At 39.3% G+C, this 17,828-nt stretch overlaps 1 protein-coding gene across 1 annotated transcript in view; it reads right to left on the bottom strand.

Moving 5' to 3' along the window:
• Positions 1-17,465, bottom strand: part of oxt (Xylosyltransferase oxt) — a 184,932-nt gene extending 167,467 nt beyond the window's left edge. The window contains exon 1 of the mRNA XM_070082367.1: positions 17,242-17,465. Coding sequence (XP_069938468.1) covers positions 17,242-17,439 — 198 coding nt within the window. The 5' untranslated portion in view covers positions 17,440-17,465. The remainder of the gene's footprint in view (positions 1-17,241) is intronic.
• Positions 17,466-17,828: the final 363 nt, after the last annotated feature.

The following is a 17,828-nucleotide window of genomic DNA, read 5'->3' as shown; positions in this document are numbered from 1 at the left end:
TAAATGTTGTATATTACGTTAATATACACATTTTCATTAATCCATCCGTGATATTTTTTTTCAAAATTATATAATAAACACGATACATAACATAAATACATAACAACATATGTGTAGAGAACCTAGGATAACCCAAAAAAGTCAGAGTGACTTACTTCCATTGCCTTCACTCAGAGCATCATTTCTTCTCAAAATGATGTTACATGAGAATGGGAGTGTTCTTCTTTATTTATTCTACCGTATCAATGTAGAGACAACCTGTACACAATGTAACTTGTACACAAACCAGACGTGTACACTGTTTACAAAACTTACCTTCGCCTGGATTGTTTACATAACTCTGCGCCTGTCCTCTCTCATGCACTCATTCTTTCTCTCTGGTATGGTAGCCTGGCTGACTACCATACATACCACACTTGATTTTTTACAATAAATACTACTCATCTCACCCTATATTTTAAGGTAAGTAATGAGTGAACTGTATATACATTTTATCGCTCTGGGATGCTTAAATATCATAGAATAGTATGTGTGGGTGGGTTGGCCTGGTATGGTAGCCTGGCTGACTACCATACATACCACACTTGATATTTTACAATAAATACTACTCATCTCACCCTATATTTTAAGGTAAGTAATGAGTGAACTGTATATACATTTTATCGCTCTGGGATGCTTAAATATCATAGAATAGTATGTGTGGGTGGGGTGGCCTGGTATGGTAGCCTGGCTGACACCATACATACCACACTTGATTTCTTACAATAAATACTACTTGTCTCACCCTAGATTAAGACTATAAATATTTTAAGGTAAGTAATGAGTGCACTGTGTGTGTATTGTACTTTTTTATTGTTTTTTGATGCCTGGATCTATTGCTAACATAATATATGTTAGTGTAAACTTGTTATCTAGTGTTTGTATGCATTTGTAAGTGGACAAAAAGGGTGTTCCACTTTACGGCGATTTCCGCTTTACGGCGGTAGCCTGGAACCTAACCCGCCGTATAAGTGGGGCCCTCCTGTATATATATATATATTATATATATATATACATATGCAAAAGAAGAAAATTAAAGGTGAATACAGGAAAGAGTAAGGTTATGAGGATAACAAAAAGATTAGGTGATGAAAAACTGAATATCAGATTGGAGGGAGAGAGTACGGAGGAGGTGAATGTATTCAGATATTTGGGAGTGGACGTGTCAGCGGATGGGTCTATGAAAGATGAGGTGAATCATAGAATTGATGAGGGGAAAAGAGTGAGTGGTGCACTTAGGAGTCTGTGGAGACAAAGAACTTTGTCCTTGGAGGCAAAGAGGGGAATGTATGAGAGTATAGTTTTACCAACGCTCTTATATGGGTGTGAAGCATGGGTGATGAATGTTGCAGCGAGGAGAAGGCTGGAGGCAGTGGAGATGTCATGTCTGAGGGCAATGTGTGGTGTGAATATAATGCAGAGAATTTGTAGTTTGGAAGTTAGGAGGAGGTGCGGGATTACCAAAACTGTTGTCCAGAGGGCTGAGGAAGGGTTGTTGAGGTGGTTCGGACATGTAGAGAGAATGGAGCGAAACAGAATGACTTCAAGAGTGTATCAGTCTGTAGTGGAAGGAAGGCGGGGTAGGGGTCGACCTAGGAAAGGTTGGAGAGAGGGGGTAAAGGAGGTTTTGTGTGCGAGGGGCTTGGACTTCCAGCAGGCATGCGTGAGCGTGTTTGATAGGAGTGAATGGAGACAAATGGTTTTTAATACTTGACGTGCTGTTGGAGTGTGAGCAAAGTAACATTTATGAAGGGGTTCAGGGAAACCGGCAGGCCGGACTTGAGTCCTGGAGATGGGAAGTACAGTGCCTGCACTCTGAAGGAGGGGTGTTAATGTTGCAGTTTAAAAACTGTAGTGTAAAGCACCCTTCTGGCAAGATAGTGATGGAGTGAATGATGGTGAAAGTTTTTCTTTTTCGGGCCACCCTGCCTTGGTGGGAATCGGCCAGTGTGATAATAAAAATATATATATATATAATATATATACAGGAAGGCCCCGCTTTACGGCGTTTCACTTTACGGCATTCCGCTAATACGGACATTTCAAATTATGACCAAAACTCGCTATACGGCTCCCCCCACCTGACTTTCTAATACAGTCACCGTGCCCCACCCTGTTTGTTTACATTCTCCATGAGCTCAGTAAGCACTAAGTCTCTCCATTTTGTCTGGAAACTCCAAAATTTCAAATGTTTTTAAAAGTTATTTCATATTTTATATATACTCTGATAATTATACTTATGTATACCTGTACCTAAATAAACTTACATACTGTGCTGGCATGCAGGTACACATTAAAATTGGTAAGTGTCTTATGTCTCCAGACGTCATATTAGTAATGATAATAATAATCATCGAGTCATTTAAATGTCGTATATTACGTTAATATACACATTTTCATTACTCCATCCATGATATTTTTTTCAAAATTATATAATAAACAAGATGCATAACATATAAATAAGATAAATACACCCCACAGTAGAATAAATAAACATAAATGTGAGATGTGGTAGCAGACGACTTGCACAAGTGACGCCATATTAGAAATGATAATAATAATAACAATACTCACCGAGTCTCATTAAATGTCGTATATTACGTTAATATACACATTTTCATTAATCCATCCATGATATTTTTTTTTTCAAAATTATATAATAAACACGATACATAACATAAAAAGATGATAAATACACCCCACAATAGAATAAATAAACATAAATATAAGATGTGGGAGCCACATAACTTGTACAAGTGATGGCAAGAATAACATTTTCTCTAATCTAACATAAGAGAAAATGTGTTACTGGGGGTAACTGTAGAAAATTATTCCTTTCGTATGTATGTAAGTAAGTTTATTCAGGTATACACAAATACAGTTACATAGATTATCATACATAACAACATACATGTAGAGAACCTAGGATAACCCAAAAAAGTGAGTGTGACTTATTTCCATTGCCTTCACTCAGAGCTTCATTTCTTCTCAAAATGATGTTACATGAGAATGGGAGTGTTCTTCTTTATTAATTCTACCGTATCAATGTAGAGACAACCTGTACACAATGTAACTTGTACACAAACCAGACGTGTACACTTCGTTTGTTTACAAAACTTACGTTCGCCTGGTTTGTTTACATAACTCTGCGCCTGTCCCCTCTCATGTACTCATTCTTTCTCTCTCTCATTTATTCGTTTTATCTCATTTACTTACTCCTGACCCTACATTAAGACTACAAATATTTTAAGGTAAGTAATGAGTGAACTGTATATACATGTTATCGCTCTGGGATGCTTAAATATCATAGAATAGTATGTGTGGGTGGGGTGGCCTGGTAAGGTAGCCTGGCTATTACCATACATACCACACTTGATTTCTTACAATAAATACTACTTGTCTCACCCTAGATTAAGACTATAAATATTTTAAGGTAAGTAATGAGTGCACTATGTGTGTATTGTACTTTTTTATTGTTTTTTGATGCCTGGTTCTATTGCTAACTTAATATATGTTAGTGTAAACTTGTTATCTAGTGTTTGTATGCATTTATAAGTGGAAAAAAAGGGTGTTCCACTTTACGGCGGTAGCCTGGAACCTAACCTGCCGTATAAGTGGGGCCCTCCTGTATATATATATATATATATATATATTTTTTTTTTTTTTCAACAAGTCGGCCGTCTCCCACCGAGGCAGGGTGACCCAAAAAAGAAAGAAAATCCCCAAAAAGAAAATACTTTCATCATCATTCAACACTTTCACCACACTCACACATTATCACTGTTTTTGCAGAGGTGCTCAGAATACAACAACTTAGAAGCATACACATATAAAGATACACAACATATCCCTCCAAACTGCCAATATCCCAAACCCCTCCTTTAAAGTGCAGGCATTGTACTTCCCATTTCCAGGACTCAAGTCCGACTATATGAAAATAACCAGTTTCCCTGAATCCCTTCACTAAATATTACCCTGCTCACACTCCAACAGATCGTCAGGTCCCAAGTACCATTCGTCTCCATTCACTCCTATCTAACACGGTCATGCATGCTTGCTGGAAGTCCAAGCCCCTTGCCCACAAAACCTCCTTTACCCCCTCTCTCCAACCCTTTCGAGGACGACCCCTACCCCGCCTTCCTTCCCCTATAGATTTATATGCTTTCCATGTCATTCTACTTTGATCCATTCTCTCTAAATGACCAAACCACCTCAACAACCCCTCTTCTGCTCTCTGACTAATACTTTTATTAACTCCACACATTTTCCTAATTTTCACACTCCGAATTTTCTGCATAATATTTACACCACACATTGCCCTTAAACAGGACATCTCCACTGCCTCCAACCGTCTCCTCGCTGCTGCATTTACCACACAAGCTTCACACCCATATAAGAGTGTTGGTACTACTATACTTTCATACATTCCCTTCTTTGCCTCAATAGATAACGTTTTTTGACTCCACATATACCTCAACGCACCACTCACCTTTTTTCCCTCATCAATTCTATGATTAACCTCATCCTTCATAAATCCATCCGCCGACACGTCAACTCCCAAATATCTGAAAACATTCACTTCTTCCATACTCCTCCTCTCCAATTTGATATCAAATTTTTCTTTATCTAAATCATTTGATACCCTCATCACCTTACTCATTTCTATGTTCACTTTCAACTTTCTACCTTTACACACATTCCCAAACTCATCCACTAACCTTTGCAATTTTTCTTTAGAATCTCCCATAAGCACAGTATCATCAGCAAAAAGAAACAGTGTCAATTCCCATTTTGAATTTGATTCCCCAAAATTTAATCCCACCCCTCTCCCGAACACCCTACCATTTACTTCCTTTACAACCCCATCTATAAATATATTAAACAACCATGGTGACATTACACATCCCTGTCTAAGACCTACTTTTACCGGGAAGTAGTCTCCCTTTCTTCTACACACCCTAACCTGAGCCTCACTATTCTCATAAAAACTCTTTACAGCATTTAATAACTTACCACCTATTCCATATACTTGCAACATCTGCCACATTGCTCCTCTATCCACTCTGTCATATGCCTTTTCTAAATCCATAAATGCAATAAAAACTTCCCTACCTTTATCTAAATACTGTTCACATATATGCTTCAATGTAAACACTTGATCTACACATCCCCTACCCACTCTGAAACCTCCTTGCTCATCCGCAATCCTACATTCTGTCTTACCTCTAATTCTTTCAATTATAACCCTACCGTACACTTTTCCTGGTATACTCAGTATATTCTTCTTTCTTCTTTCAACACACCGGCCATATCCCACCGAGGCGGGGTGGCCCAAAAGAAAAAGCCAAAGTTTCTCCTTTCAAATTTAGTAATATATACAGGAGAAGGGGTTACTAGCCCCTTGCTCCCGGCATTTTAGTCGCCTCTTACAACACGCATGGCCTACGGAGGAAGAATTCTGTTCCATTTCCCCATGGAGATAAGAGGAAATAAACAAGAACAAGAAACTAGAAAGAAAATAGAAGAAAACCCAGAGGGGTATGTATATATACGCTTGTACATGTATGTGTAGTGTGACCTGAGTGTAAGTAGAAGTAGCAAGACGTACCTGAAATTTTGCATGTTCATGAGACAGAAAAAAGGACACCAGCAATCCTACCATCATGTAAAACAATTACAGGCTTTCGTTTTACACTCACTTGGCAGGACGGTAGTACCTCCCTGGGCGGTTGCTGTCTACCAACCTACTACCTAGGACTCAGTATATATATATTATATATATATATATATATATATATATATATATATATATATATATATATATATATATATATATATATATATATATATATATATATACAGTGGACCCCCGCATAACGATCACCTCCGAATGCGACCAATTATGTATGTGTATTTATGTAAATGCGTTTGTACGTGTATGTTTGGGGGTCTGAAATGGACTAATCTACTTCACAATATTCCTTATGGGAACAAATTCGGTCAGTACTGGCACCTGAACATACTTCTGGAGTGAAAAAATATCGTTAACCGGGGGTCCACTGTATATATATATATATATATATATATATATATATATATATATATATATATATATATATATATATATATATATATATATATATATATATATATATATATAATATATATATATATATATATATATATATATATATATATATATATATATATATATATATATAGCCTGCCTCTGCCCCTTTATAAAATTGCCCAAAAGTGGTTCACAACATTTCCCATTTAACAGTCACCCCCTTTTGCAATGGCTGTGGGGGTGATTTTCATAAAAAGGTTTGCATTTTAAGCCATTTTGCACACTTTTCCTTAATTTTTGAAGTGGGAAACCTTTCCCAATTTCTCTCTCCCCCTTTAAAACCATTTTCCCCCAGGTCTGGCCTCTTGCTCTTAAAAGTTGATCTATCAGCTCATCAGTGGTTAGTTCTTCATTGTCCCCCTCCACCAACTCTTCCCATCCTCCCCACTAACCCCCCAACCCCAAGGACCCCCCCACAAGGGGATTCCTAAACGGGTATACTACTCCCCCAGGGTTAGCCTAAAACCCCTTAAAACCCCTTTTGTCTACACTTTCCCGGGCCCACAGTTTTTTCCCAACAGAGTTGGGTTTTTCTTAGTCCCTCCCCCCTTTAACCTTACCTATAAGGTTTACAAATTGAGGATTTTAAAAAGTGACCCTTTCCCAAAAAACCTTTTTTAGAGTCAACCCAGTGTCTGTGGTCATTTCCCAAAGCACTTTAAAACAGGGGGGCCTTTTCCCAGTTTTTTGGGTTAAAATGACCTGCGGGTTTCCATGGGTGCGGGGAGGGGGAGTGGTATTAAGGAAAAAAATTTATTAATAAGGCTCCCCCCCAAAAAATTCGCTCTGCCACGCTTGTAGGATGACCGGGGCATTGCCCTAACACCGGGGGCATTTAAAGGTCTAATTTCTTTCATTTGGGGTAATCTTTAAATTGGGGGGAAAAAGGGCTGGTGTAACCAGTTATAAAAAAATTCCCCCTAGTGCCCCAAATCCCCCTTACTGTTTCCCTCCACCCCAAAAAAATTCTCCTTGAGGACTTTCCCTTTTGCCGGGAACGCTCTGGGAGTTTCGGGTGATACACTAATAAAGGGCAACTTTCCCTCACCACCAGCAGGGGCCATCAAAAAAAATAAGCCTGTCTTTTTCAAACTTATGTCCTGGGAGTGCCTTTTCCCCCCAAGTAATTTAGGTCCTGTTGGCATTTTTTAGAACAGGCCGTTTATCCAATTAAACACTTTTTCCCAGGTTCCAGTCCCCAGTTTTTTGTACCCCTTTGGGAATTCATGCACATATTTTTCCCCTTTGGGCCCGAACTGGAAACCTCACCATGCCTTATCACACTATGGATGCCACTCGCTTCTTAAATCTCTAAAACCCAAACCCTTTTGCTGGCCTTAAATTCCCCCACATCATCACTAGTTGCAGGCATTTTTTTAATTAACCCTCATGCAACTTCTAGCCTTTTCACATATGATCGCTTGAGAAACGCCATCTCCTGCTAGCCCGTTTTTTATTTATCCCACCAATAAAGTCTCTCAACATCTTCCTTCCCCTTGGGGATCTTTGTTTTAAAAAAAACAGTTAAACCTTTGGCAACAACAGCTTCCTTGATTGCCCCCTTGCCCCCAATAGAAGAGATGGTTGATTTTGGTTTTTGTACCCAAACCCGACCAGGTCGGTGTTACTAATTTTTATATTTTCAATGATCTCTTTCTTCATTTCAATGGGTTTCTTTCCCTTTGAAAGGGGTAGGGTTGGCACTAAAAAGCTTTTTTTGGGGCCCCCTGGTCACTTATTTTTTCCCCAAAAGCACCCAAAACACTGTAATTTAAATATTCGAGTGGATGCGAATTTACCCTGACTGGCCGGGAAAAAATGGCCGGGGGCCTTTTTAGGCTGGCTGGGGCACATTGGACGTTCCCGAGGCGGGGCCCCTTTTGGGGGGTTTTTTCCACTATGCGGGGGAAAAAATTTTTTAAAAAGCGTCCTTTTTCGGATTTTCCCTATGCAAAGGGGCCCCTTCGCGGGGGCCACTGATATATATATACAAAAGTTTTTATTAAGCAATTTTCGGTCGACCAATTTTGTAAAGGTGTTTTTTTATGTAAGTGCGTTTCGGTATTTTGGGGTCTGGAAAAGGACTAATCTTTCTTCCCCAATATTCCTTATGGGAAAAAAGGTCAATCTGGCACCTGAACATTCTTCTAAAAAAAATTGTTAACAGAGGGTCCCTGTTATTAAGGGCCCCCCGGCATAACCCATGGCATCAGCATACGTTTTAAAACCGGGAAACGATACATTTTTAAGCAAAAATTTTCCTCACCCACGTTAAAAACTTTGCCCCTTTTCCCAGAACCCCCCCACTTCTGGCCTCCCAGTCTTTACAAGCCAGCCAGTGCCCTGATCTACACATCATTGTCATTTTCCCCATTTCCCAGTGTTTTTAGGTTTAATAAAAAAAATAAGTCACCCTGGACCCCCAAAAAAGCTTCTAGTGCCATCCCCGTCGAAAGGGCAAATTAATTGGAATTGAAAAAGAATTAAGGGAAAAGTGTGCCCCAAAATGGCTTGAAGTGCAAACCATGGATGAAAATCACCCCCACAGCTATTCCCAAACCGTGCTTGGCCCCCCTTACAATACAATGTTGCAAACCACTTTAAAAAATCATAAAAGGGGAAAAAAGAAGGGACAGGGCCCCTATGGACAGATATTGGGGAAGAAGTCCACCAACTCTCAAAACTGGTCCTAGTGGGTTTTTAAAAAAGAAGGAAATAACCCGGGAAAAAGGGCTTGATACCCGTCCTAAACAATAAGTTCGGGCACTCTCCCCTCCTCCCCTCCCCTCAATCATCACCGATCTTTCATTTAAAGGAAGTGTCATGCATTCTATTGTTAGTGAGTACTACTTTCTGTGCATGTCTTCTTCAGTTTTTGTGCTTTGAACTTAATACAGTGGGCCCCCACATAGCGACTTTAATCCGTGCAAGAGGGGCTCATTGTTATGCAAATGATCGGGATGCCGAATGAAATTTTTCCCATAAGAAATAATAAATCAAATTAACCTGCAAAAACACCCAAAAGTATGAAAAAAAAATTTTACCACATGAAATATACATTTTCCCCAAAACACAGAGAGAAGGATACATGTAAATGTAAAAGACATGCACAATATATTGTGCATGTCCTCTACTAAATAAAAAAAATGACACTTTTCCTTTATTGAAGATGCAGCAAAAGACTGATGGAAAACTGTTCCTGGGGTGCCTTTTTCCTCCTGAGTACTGTAGGTCCTGTTTTGGGATTTTTTTCCCGAAAACCCCCTTTTCACACTGTGGGGTGCCACTACGATTCTTTAAAACTCTCAAACCAACCTTTTTGGCTTTAAATTCACCAATATGAGCACTAGTTCCAGGCATTTTCCCTGTTACCTGGGTGTTAGTCGACTGGTGGGTTGCATCCTGGGAGACAAGATTAAGGACCCCAATGGAAATAAGTTAGACAGTCTTCGATGACACTGACTTTTTGGGTTATCCTGGGTGGTAACCTCTGGGGTTAATTGTTTCTTGGTATTCTCAATAAGCCACACCAACAACGGTGCTACAGCAGCAGCAGCAGCAGCTGACAGTGCACAGCAGCAGCAGATGATGCTACAGCAGCAGCAGCGGTACTACAGCAGCAGCTGAGGGTGGTACAGCAGCAGCAGCAGCTGACAGTGCTACAGCAGCAGCAGGCGATGCTATGGCAGCAGCAGACGGTACTACAGCAGCGCTGACGGTGGTACAGCAGCAGCAGCAGCTGTACCACCAATAGTAGCGATGGTTGATTGGGGTTATTATACAACCTGGCCAGCTCGGAGAGCGCACTCCACTTTCATACTTATCATAATCTTTTCTTCATCTCTATAGTAATTCTCACCCTTATTGCTGTAGGGTTGGTCTAGAAGCTTTCTTGGGCCCATTGTCACTTATTTTGCAGATAAAATCATCAAAAACACTGTAATAATAAAAAATGTTCCAATTGAATGCTTGGATGTTACCGCGGAGGCTGGCTGGTAAACAATGCCACCGCGGCACATGTGAGGCTGGCTAAGGCGCATTGGGCGCCTCGGCGAAAAAGTGGTGAGCGGGTTTTTGAGGGGTATGCGGGGCAAAATTTTTGCGATAAAGCGACGGTATGCGGATTGAACGTTATGTGATGCCGGTATCAGGGGTCCACCGTTTCATGCGGTAAAACTCTTTTTTCATACTTTTGGGGTTCTTGCACGGATTAATTTGATTTCCATTATTTCTTATGGGGAAAATTAATTCTCCTTACGATAATTTCGATGAGCTCTCAAGACGGATTAATATCGATGCCAGGGTCCACTGTATATATACAGTGGTCCCTCAATAATCGTCCGCCTTAAAGTCGTCCCCTTTCAGAAACAGTCCGTTATTTCATCTAAACACTGGCTCCAAATGGTCCGTTAACTCGCTAATCGTCTTTCATCCTGGGCGCGTGACTCCCGGGTCTGAGCCGCTCCCAGCCAGTGTGCCATTGTTTACCAGTGAGCGAAGGTCCCTCACGTGTTCATACAAAATATTTCATAATATTCCATTCATTTTAGTACTTTGCAAGTGCTAAATAAGCTACCATGGCTCCAAAGAAACTCCTAGTGCCAAATCTTTGGTAAAGAAGGTGAAAATACGATTGAATTTAAGAAAACATAATTGAACAATATGAAAGGGAAAAAATTTCCCACCCGGGAAAGGCAACAGATCAGTTCAGAATCTTGCGGGGGGAGGAAGAGAGGGGAAAAAAGGTGCCTTCTTCAAAAATTTAAAGGGGAGATTTTTTGAAAAATTGGGGTAGGAGGGAAAAAGATTTATGGAAAATACCCCCTAAAAAGGATTTTCCCAAAGCCATATCTTAAACTTGCACAGGGGAAAGTTTTGGGCCCCAAATTTTGGGGAATTTTTAAAAGAGCCCCAAAAACAGAGCTCTTTTGGACATTTTTTTTTTCCGGGACGGGTTTCCCCGGACTCTCAAGCTGGCCCTAGTGGCTTGAAACAGAAAAAGGGGGTATTTATTTTTATTTACACCCCGTTTCCCCGGGCGGGGTTGGCCGAAAAAAGAAAAACTTTCCCTTCATTCACTCCATCACTGTCTTCCCAAAAGGGGGTGCTTTCAATTTTTTAAACCCAACTTCCACCCCCCCTTAGGTGCAGGCACGGGCCCCCCACCCTCAGAACTCAAGTCCCTCCCATTTCCCCTGAACCCTTCATAAATGTTATTTTTGCTCCCCCCCAACCCTTACGTCAAGTATTAAAAACCTTTTTGTCCCCCATTCACTCCTATAAAACAATACCCTTTGCGGGAAGCCCAACCCTGCACACAAAACCCCCTTTTCCCCCCCCTCCAACCCCCTACCCCGCCCCCTACCCCCCTTCCTTCCACACAGCCCCATACACTCTTGAAAGCCCTTCTTTTAGCTCCTTTCTCTCTCCTTCCCGAACCCCTTTCCTAAAAAGCCCCCCCCGGAAAACATTTTTGGTAATCCACCTCCCCCTAACCCAAACTACGAATTCTTTTGCTTATTTCCCCCAACAAAATTTGCCCTTCACCTCCTCCATACTCTCTCCCTCCAATCTGATATTCAATCTTTCATCACCTAATCTTTTTGTTATCCTCATAACCTTACTCTTTCCTGTATTCACCTTTAATTTTCTTCTTTTGCACACCCTACCAAATTCATCCACCAATCTCTGCAACTTCTCTTCAGAATCTCCCAAGAGCACAGTGTCATCAGCAAAGAGCAGCTGTGACAACTCCCACTTTGTGTGTGATTCTTTATCTTTTAACTCCACGCCTCTTGCCAAGACCCTCGCATTTACTTCTCTTACAACCCCATCTATAAATATATTAAACAACCACGGTGACATCACACATCCTTGTCTAAGGCCTACTTTTACTGGGAAAAAATTTCCCTCTTTCCCCAGAAAAGCATTTGGTACCTGAGGTGTTGATGGAAGGGGATTCCCCTTCCAAACAGTAATTCAATCTCTCTCCTCCTCCAGTCTTCCATACACTAAGAAGAATCACCAATAAAGGTAAGTGTTATGCTGTTAATGTTTCATTCATCATGTGCCATTGTATTGTTTATGTACTATATATATATATATATATATATATATACATAAGTATATATATATATAAAAATATATATATATATAAATATATATATTTTTTTTTTTTTTTTTTTCAACAAGTCGGCCGTCTCCCACCGAGGCAGGGTGACCCAAAAAAGAAAGAAAATCCCCAAAAAGAAAATACTTTCATCATCATTCAACACTTTCACCACACTCGCACATTATCACTGTTTTTGCAGAGGTGCTCAGAATACAACAGTCTAGAAGCATAAACATATAAAGATACACAACATATCCCTCCAAACTGCCAATATCCCAAACCCCTCCTTTAAAGTGCAGGCATTGTACTTCCCATTTCCAGGACTCAAGTCCGACTATATGAAAATAACCGGTTTCCCTGAATCCCTTCACTAAATATTACCCTGCTCACACTCCAACAGATCGTCAGGTCCCAAGTACCATTCGTCTCCATTCACTCCTATCTAACACGCTCACGCACGCTTGCTGGAAGTCCAAGCCCCTTACCCACAAAACCTCCTTTACCCCCTCTCTCCAACCCTTTCGAGGACGACCCCTACCCCGCCTTCCTTCCCCTATAGATTTATATGCTTTCCATGTCATTCTACTGTGATCCATTCTCTCTAAATGACCAAACCACCTCAACAACCCCTCTTCTGCCCTCTGACTAATACTTTTATTAACTCCACACCTTCTCCTAATTTCCACACTCCGAATTTTCTGCATAATATTTACACCACACATTGCCCTTAAACAGGACATCTCCGCTGCCTCCAACCGTCTCCTCGCTGCTGCATTTACCACCCAAGCTTCACACCCATATAAGAGTGTTGGTACTACTATACTTTCATACATTCCCTTCTTTGCCTCCATAGATAACGTTTTTTGACTCCACATATACCTCAACGCACCACTCACCTTTTTTCCCTCATCAATTCTATGATTAACCTCATCCTTCATAAATCCATCCGCCGACACGTCAACTCCCAAGTATCTGAAAACATTCACTTCTTCCATACTCCTCCTCCCCAATTTGATATCCAATTTTTCTTTATCTAAATCATTTGACACCCTCATCACCTTACTCTTTTCTATGTTCACTTTCAACTTTCTACCTTTACACACATTCCCAAACTCATCCACTAACCTTTGCAATTTTTCTTTAGAATCTCCCATAAGCACAGTATCATCAGCAAAAAGTAACTGTGTCAATTCCCATTTTGAATTTGATTCCCCATAATTTAATCCCACCCCTCTCCCAAACACCCTAGCATTTACTTCCTTTACAACCCCATCTATAAATATATTAAACAACCATGGTGACATTACACATCCCTGTCTAAGACCTACTTTTACCGGGAAGTAGTCTCCCTCTCTTCTACACACCCTAACCTGAGCCTCACTATCCTCATAAAAACTCTTTACAGCATTTAATAACTTACCACCTATTCCATATACTTGCAACATCTGCCACAATGCTCCTCTATCCACTCTATCATATGCCTTTTCTAAATCCATAAATGCAATAAAAACTTCCCTATCTTTATCTAAATACTGTTCACATATATGCTTCAATGTAAACACCTGATCTACACATCCCCTACCCACTCTAAAACCTCCTTGCTCATCCGCAATCCTACATTCTGTCTTACCTCTAATTCTTTCAATTATAACCCTACCGTACACTTTTCCTGGTATACTCAGTAAGCTTATTCCTCTATAATTTTTACAGTCTCTTTTGTCCCCTTTCCCTTTATATAAAGGGACTATACATGCTCTCTGCCAATCCCTAGGTACCTTCCCCTCTTTCATACATTTATTAAACAAAAGTACCAACCACTCCAACACTATATCCCCCCCTGCTTTTAACATTTCTGTCATGATCCCATCAGTTCCAGCTGCTTTACCCCCTTTCATTTTACGTAATGCCTCACGTACCTCCCCCACACTTACATTCTGCTCTTCTTCACTCCTAAAAGATGGTATACCTCCCTGACCAGTGCATGAAATTACTGCCTCTGTTTCTTCCTTAACATTTAAAAGTTCCTCAAAATATTCTCGCCATCTACCCAATACCTCCATCTCCCCATCTACTAACTCCCCTACTCTGTTTTTAACTGACAAATCCATATTTTCCCTAGGCTTTCTTAACTTGTTTAACTCACTCCAAAATTTTTTCTTATTTTCATTAAAATTTCTTGACAGTGCCTCTCCCACTCTATCATCTGCTCTCCTTTTGCACTCTCTCACCACTCTCTTTACCTTTCTTTTACTCTCCATATACTCTGCTCTTCTTATAACACTTCTGCTTTGTAAAAACCTCTCATAAGCTACCTTTTTCTCTTTTATCACACCCTTTACTTCATCATTCCACCAATCACTCCTCTTTCCTCCTGCCCCCACCCTCCTATAACCACAAACTTCTGCCCCACATTCTAATACTGCATTTTTAAAACTATTCCAACCCTCTTCAACCCCCCCACTACTCATCTTTGCACTAGCCCACCTTTCTGCCAATAGTCGCTTATATCTCACCCGAACTTCCTCCTCCCTTAGTTTATACACTTTCACTTCCCTCTTACTTGTTGTTGCCACCTTCCTCTTTTCCCATCTACCTCTTACTCTAACTGTAGCTACAACTAAATAATGATCCGATATATCAGTTGCCCCTCTATAAACATGTACATCCTGGAGCCTACCCATCAACCTTTTATCCACCAATACATATATGTATATGTATATGTATGTATATGTATATATATATGTATATATGTGTATATATATATATATATATATATATATATATATATATATGTGTGTATGTATGTATGTATGTATGTATGTGTATGTGTATGTATGTATATGTGTGTGTATGTATGTATGTGTGTATGTATGTATGTATGTGTGTATGTATGTATGTATGTGTATGTATGTGTATGTATATGTGTATGTGTGTGTGTGTGTATGTGTGCGTGAGTATGTGTGTGTGTGTGTGTGTGTGTGTGTGTGTGTGTGTGTGTATGTATGTGTGTGTATGTATGTATGTATGTATGTATGTATGTATGTATGTATGTATGTATGTATGTATGAATGATTTTGTAGCTTTTAAGGTAGCAGACACCTTGGGTAAAAGTAAGTTTTTGCAAGGTTTGTTGGATCAGTACAACACAGTTTTCATTTATGAAGCAGTTATTTCTCCTGCATAAAACTGTTTGATAAACCTATTTACAGCTACAGTGAATATGTGAAAAATTACACTTAAATTCGCCTTTACTTTGATGAAGCATTTGTAATATTTTATTGTTTTATCACAAACTAAGCCACACAAATATTGATTTGCATCAAAGCTTTTGTAACTTTGTAAATCATGATCTATATGGATTTTGTGAAAAACTTGCAGCAGTTCATGATGTGTGAATGAATCATTACTCATAAGGTTATGACATCTGACCATAATGAATACAATTCCGTATGGATCTCTACCATTTCTTAGTTTTAACCTCCCTGCATATCAAAACTATTTCAGTATTTTTATTTAAAGGTACTTCTTTCAACTCTTCAGAAGCTTTAACACATTTTTCCAATACTTAGGAATAATCTGCTTATTCTACAGTATTATTAACATGGCCAGTCATCCAGGGCACCTCTCTTATTATGATTAATGTGCAAACACACTATTGGAGCTTATTAGGACCATCCTTAATCACAGTTAGTGTAAAGCATAGAAGAAAATATACAACAAGCTTGTGAATTTGGCCTTTTTGAGAACATGATTAAGAAGACTCTATCATGTGATCAGGATTAAAGCAAGTGGAGGGTGGCTCTAATTCCGTGGATGAAGAGCCCTTCACTAGCATCAACACACACCCAACTAAAAAGGAGGGTAGCTTAAATTCCTTGGATCAAGAGCCCTTTACTGGCACCAAGATACCTTCCTTGAAGGATATTAATGCGAACTACTCTAGGGTTAGCAGAATGAGAATAAACTTTGTTATTGCAAGGTATGGTTTACACCTGAATCAGAAAATGGTGGCATTATTGATTACTTTATAGAAAACCCCAAGTTATGCAAAGCATTTCAGGCAGCCTGAAAATACACTTATAACTACTACTGAAATCTTTTGCAAGAACAATTTGCTGAAAGTTTTAATACAATTTTCTATAATATTTGTGGAGGTTATTACAAATGTTAGTGAAATATAAATGAAGATAATAATATAAATTTCAATATTAATGTACAGTACATACAATAAACTGAAGGCCCATAGCATGCATAACATCTCAAACTACACTAAACCTATACTATACTTATCTCAGTTAACTCATAATAAAAGTCACAATAAAAAGATATAATTGTCAAGTTTAGTGGGATGAGTGGCACAAATTACTTAAATTACAACACAAAATAGGTTGACAAGAGTATATGTCTATTTAATAATATATAAAAGTTGAAGGAAAGCTGGAAAAACAGAGAGGGAACTGGATGAAAACAGCAGGCTTTAGGATTGTGACATAGCATATTGCTGTCAATATCACATTAAGGTAAGAAAGTAATTTTTTAACAGTAGCTGTAAAGTAACTAGCTAATAGGGGACCTTTTTAATCTTTAGGCAGTTTTTTTCCAGATTTTAGGGCCTTTGATGAGCAATGAATTTTTACGCACTGCCCTGGCTATGTTAGAATATGTTACAGTGCTTACTGGTTTTAATATTTTCCTTAGCTACATGTTAGCTATGTGGATAGAAATTCAAACTTTAGCTAAGCCTGGGAGTTTACCATATAGTGCAATATTATTATAATCAAGGGGGAAGCGCTAAACCCGTAGGATTATACAGCGCTTTGGGGGGATGTGGAAGGCATTCAGGCTTAATTCGGGGAACTGGAGCACAGATCCAATTCCTTAAATCAAGAGCCCCTCACCAACATCAAGGAACCTTCCCTGAGGGAAGCATATAGTGCAATATTTATTTTCTTGGACTCACCTCCTCCAGAGGTTTGGGTCTGCCGTAGTCCACCAGCAACCCTTCATCTGACCCCAGGCGCAGTACGTAGTAACCTGAGAACCCTTGGAACAGGATAACCATTATCCCGATAAAGAGATAAAGTCCGTATTTTCTGCATACTAGGCGGAATATATTAAAACTAACTATTAATACAGCACGAGCGGGTGCGACAGCCATCCTACTGCTGATATGTAAACACCACCCCTCAGGGCTACCAACCCAACACTCAACCAACATCACACCATACCCAATATTTCTATTATAACAATGATATTAAAGATTATAGATAGAAAAACAAGTAAATAAATAATAAATCAATTTTTTTATTGATGTATCTGCCTTGCAACAAAGAATTTCTTAGATAATAATGAAGATAGGGACAACAGGTGGCAGCTCTCATTTAACTGGCCTGTACTAACATTCTTAGTTTTTTTATGTAAACAAACACGTTTTATTTCAATATACACATCAAGTAGGTAGTCATGCTAGCCTTGAGAGACCTTCTAAAACTCTCTATACTGAAACACCAATGTTAATATGAAGAGGCATACAATATAAAAACTGTA

This window comes from Cherax quadricarinatus, chromosome 7 (assembly GCF_038502225.1).
Source record: "Cherax quadricarinatus isolate ZL_2023a chromosome 7, ASM3850222v1, whole genome shotgun sequence".
In the NCBI taxonomy this organism is placed as follows: Eukaryota; Metazoa; Arthropoda; class Malacostraca; order Decapoda; family Parastacidae; genus Cherax; species Cherax quadricarinatus.
The sequence above is the reverse complement of the archived record's forward strand: the minus strand, read 5'-3'. Positions and strand labels throughout refer to the sequence as shown.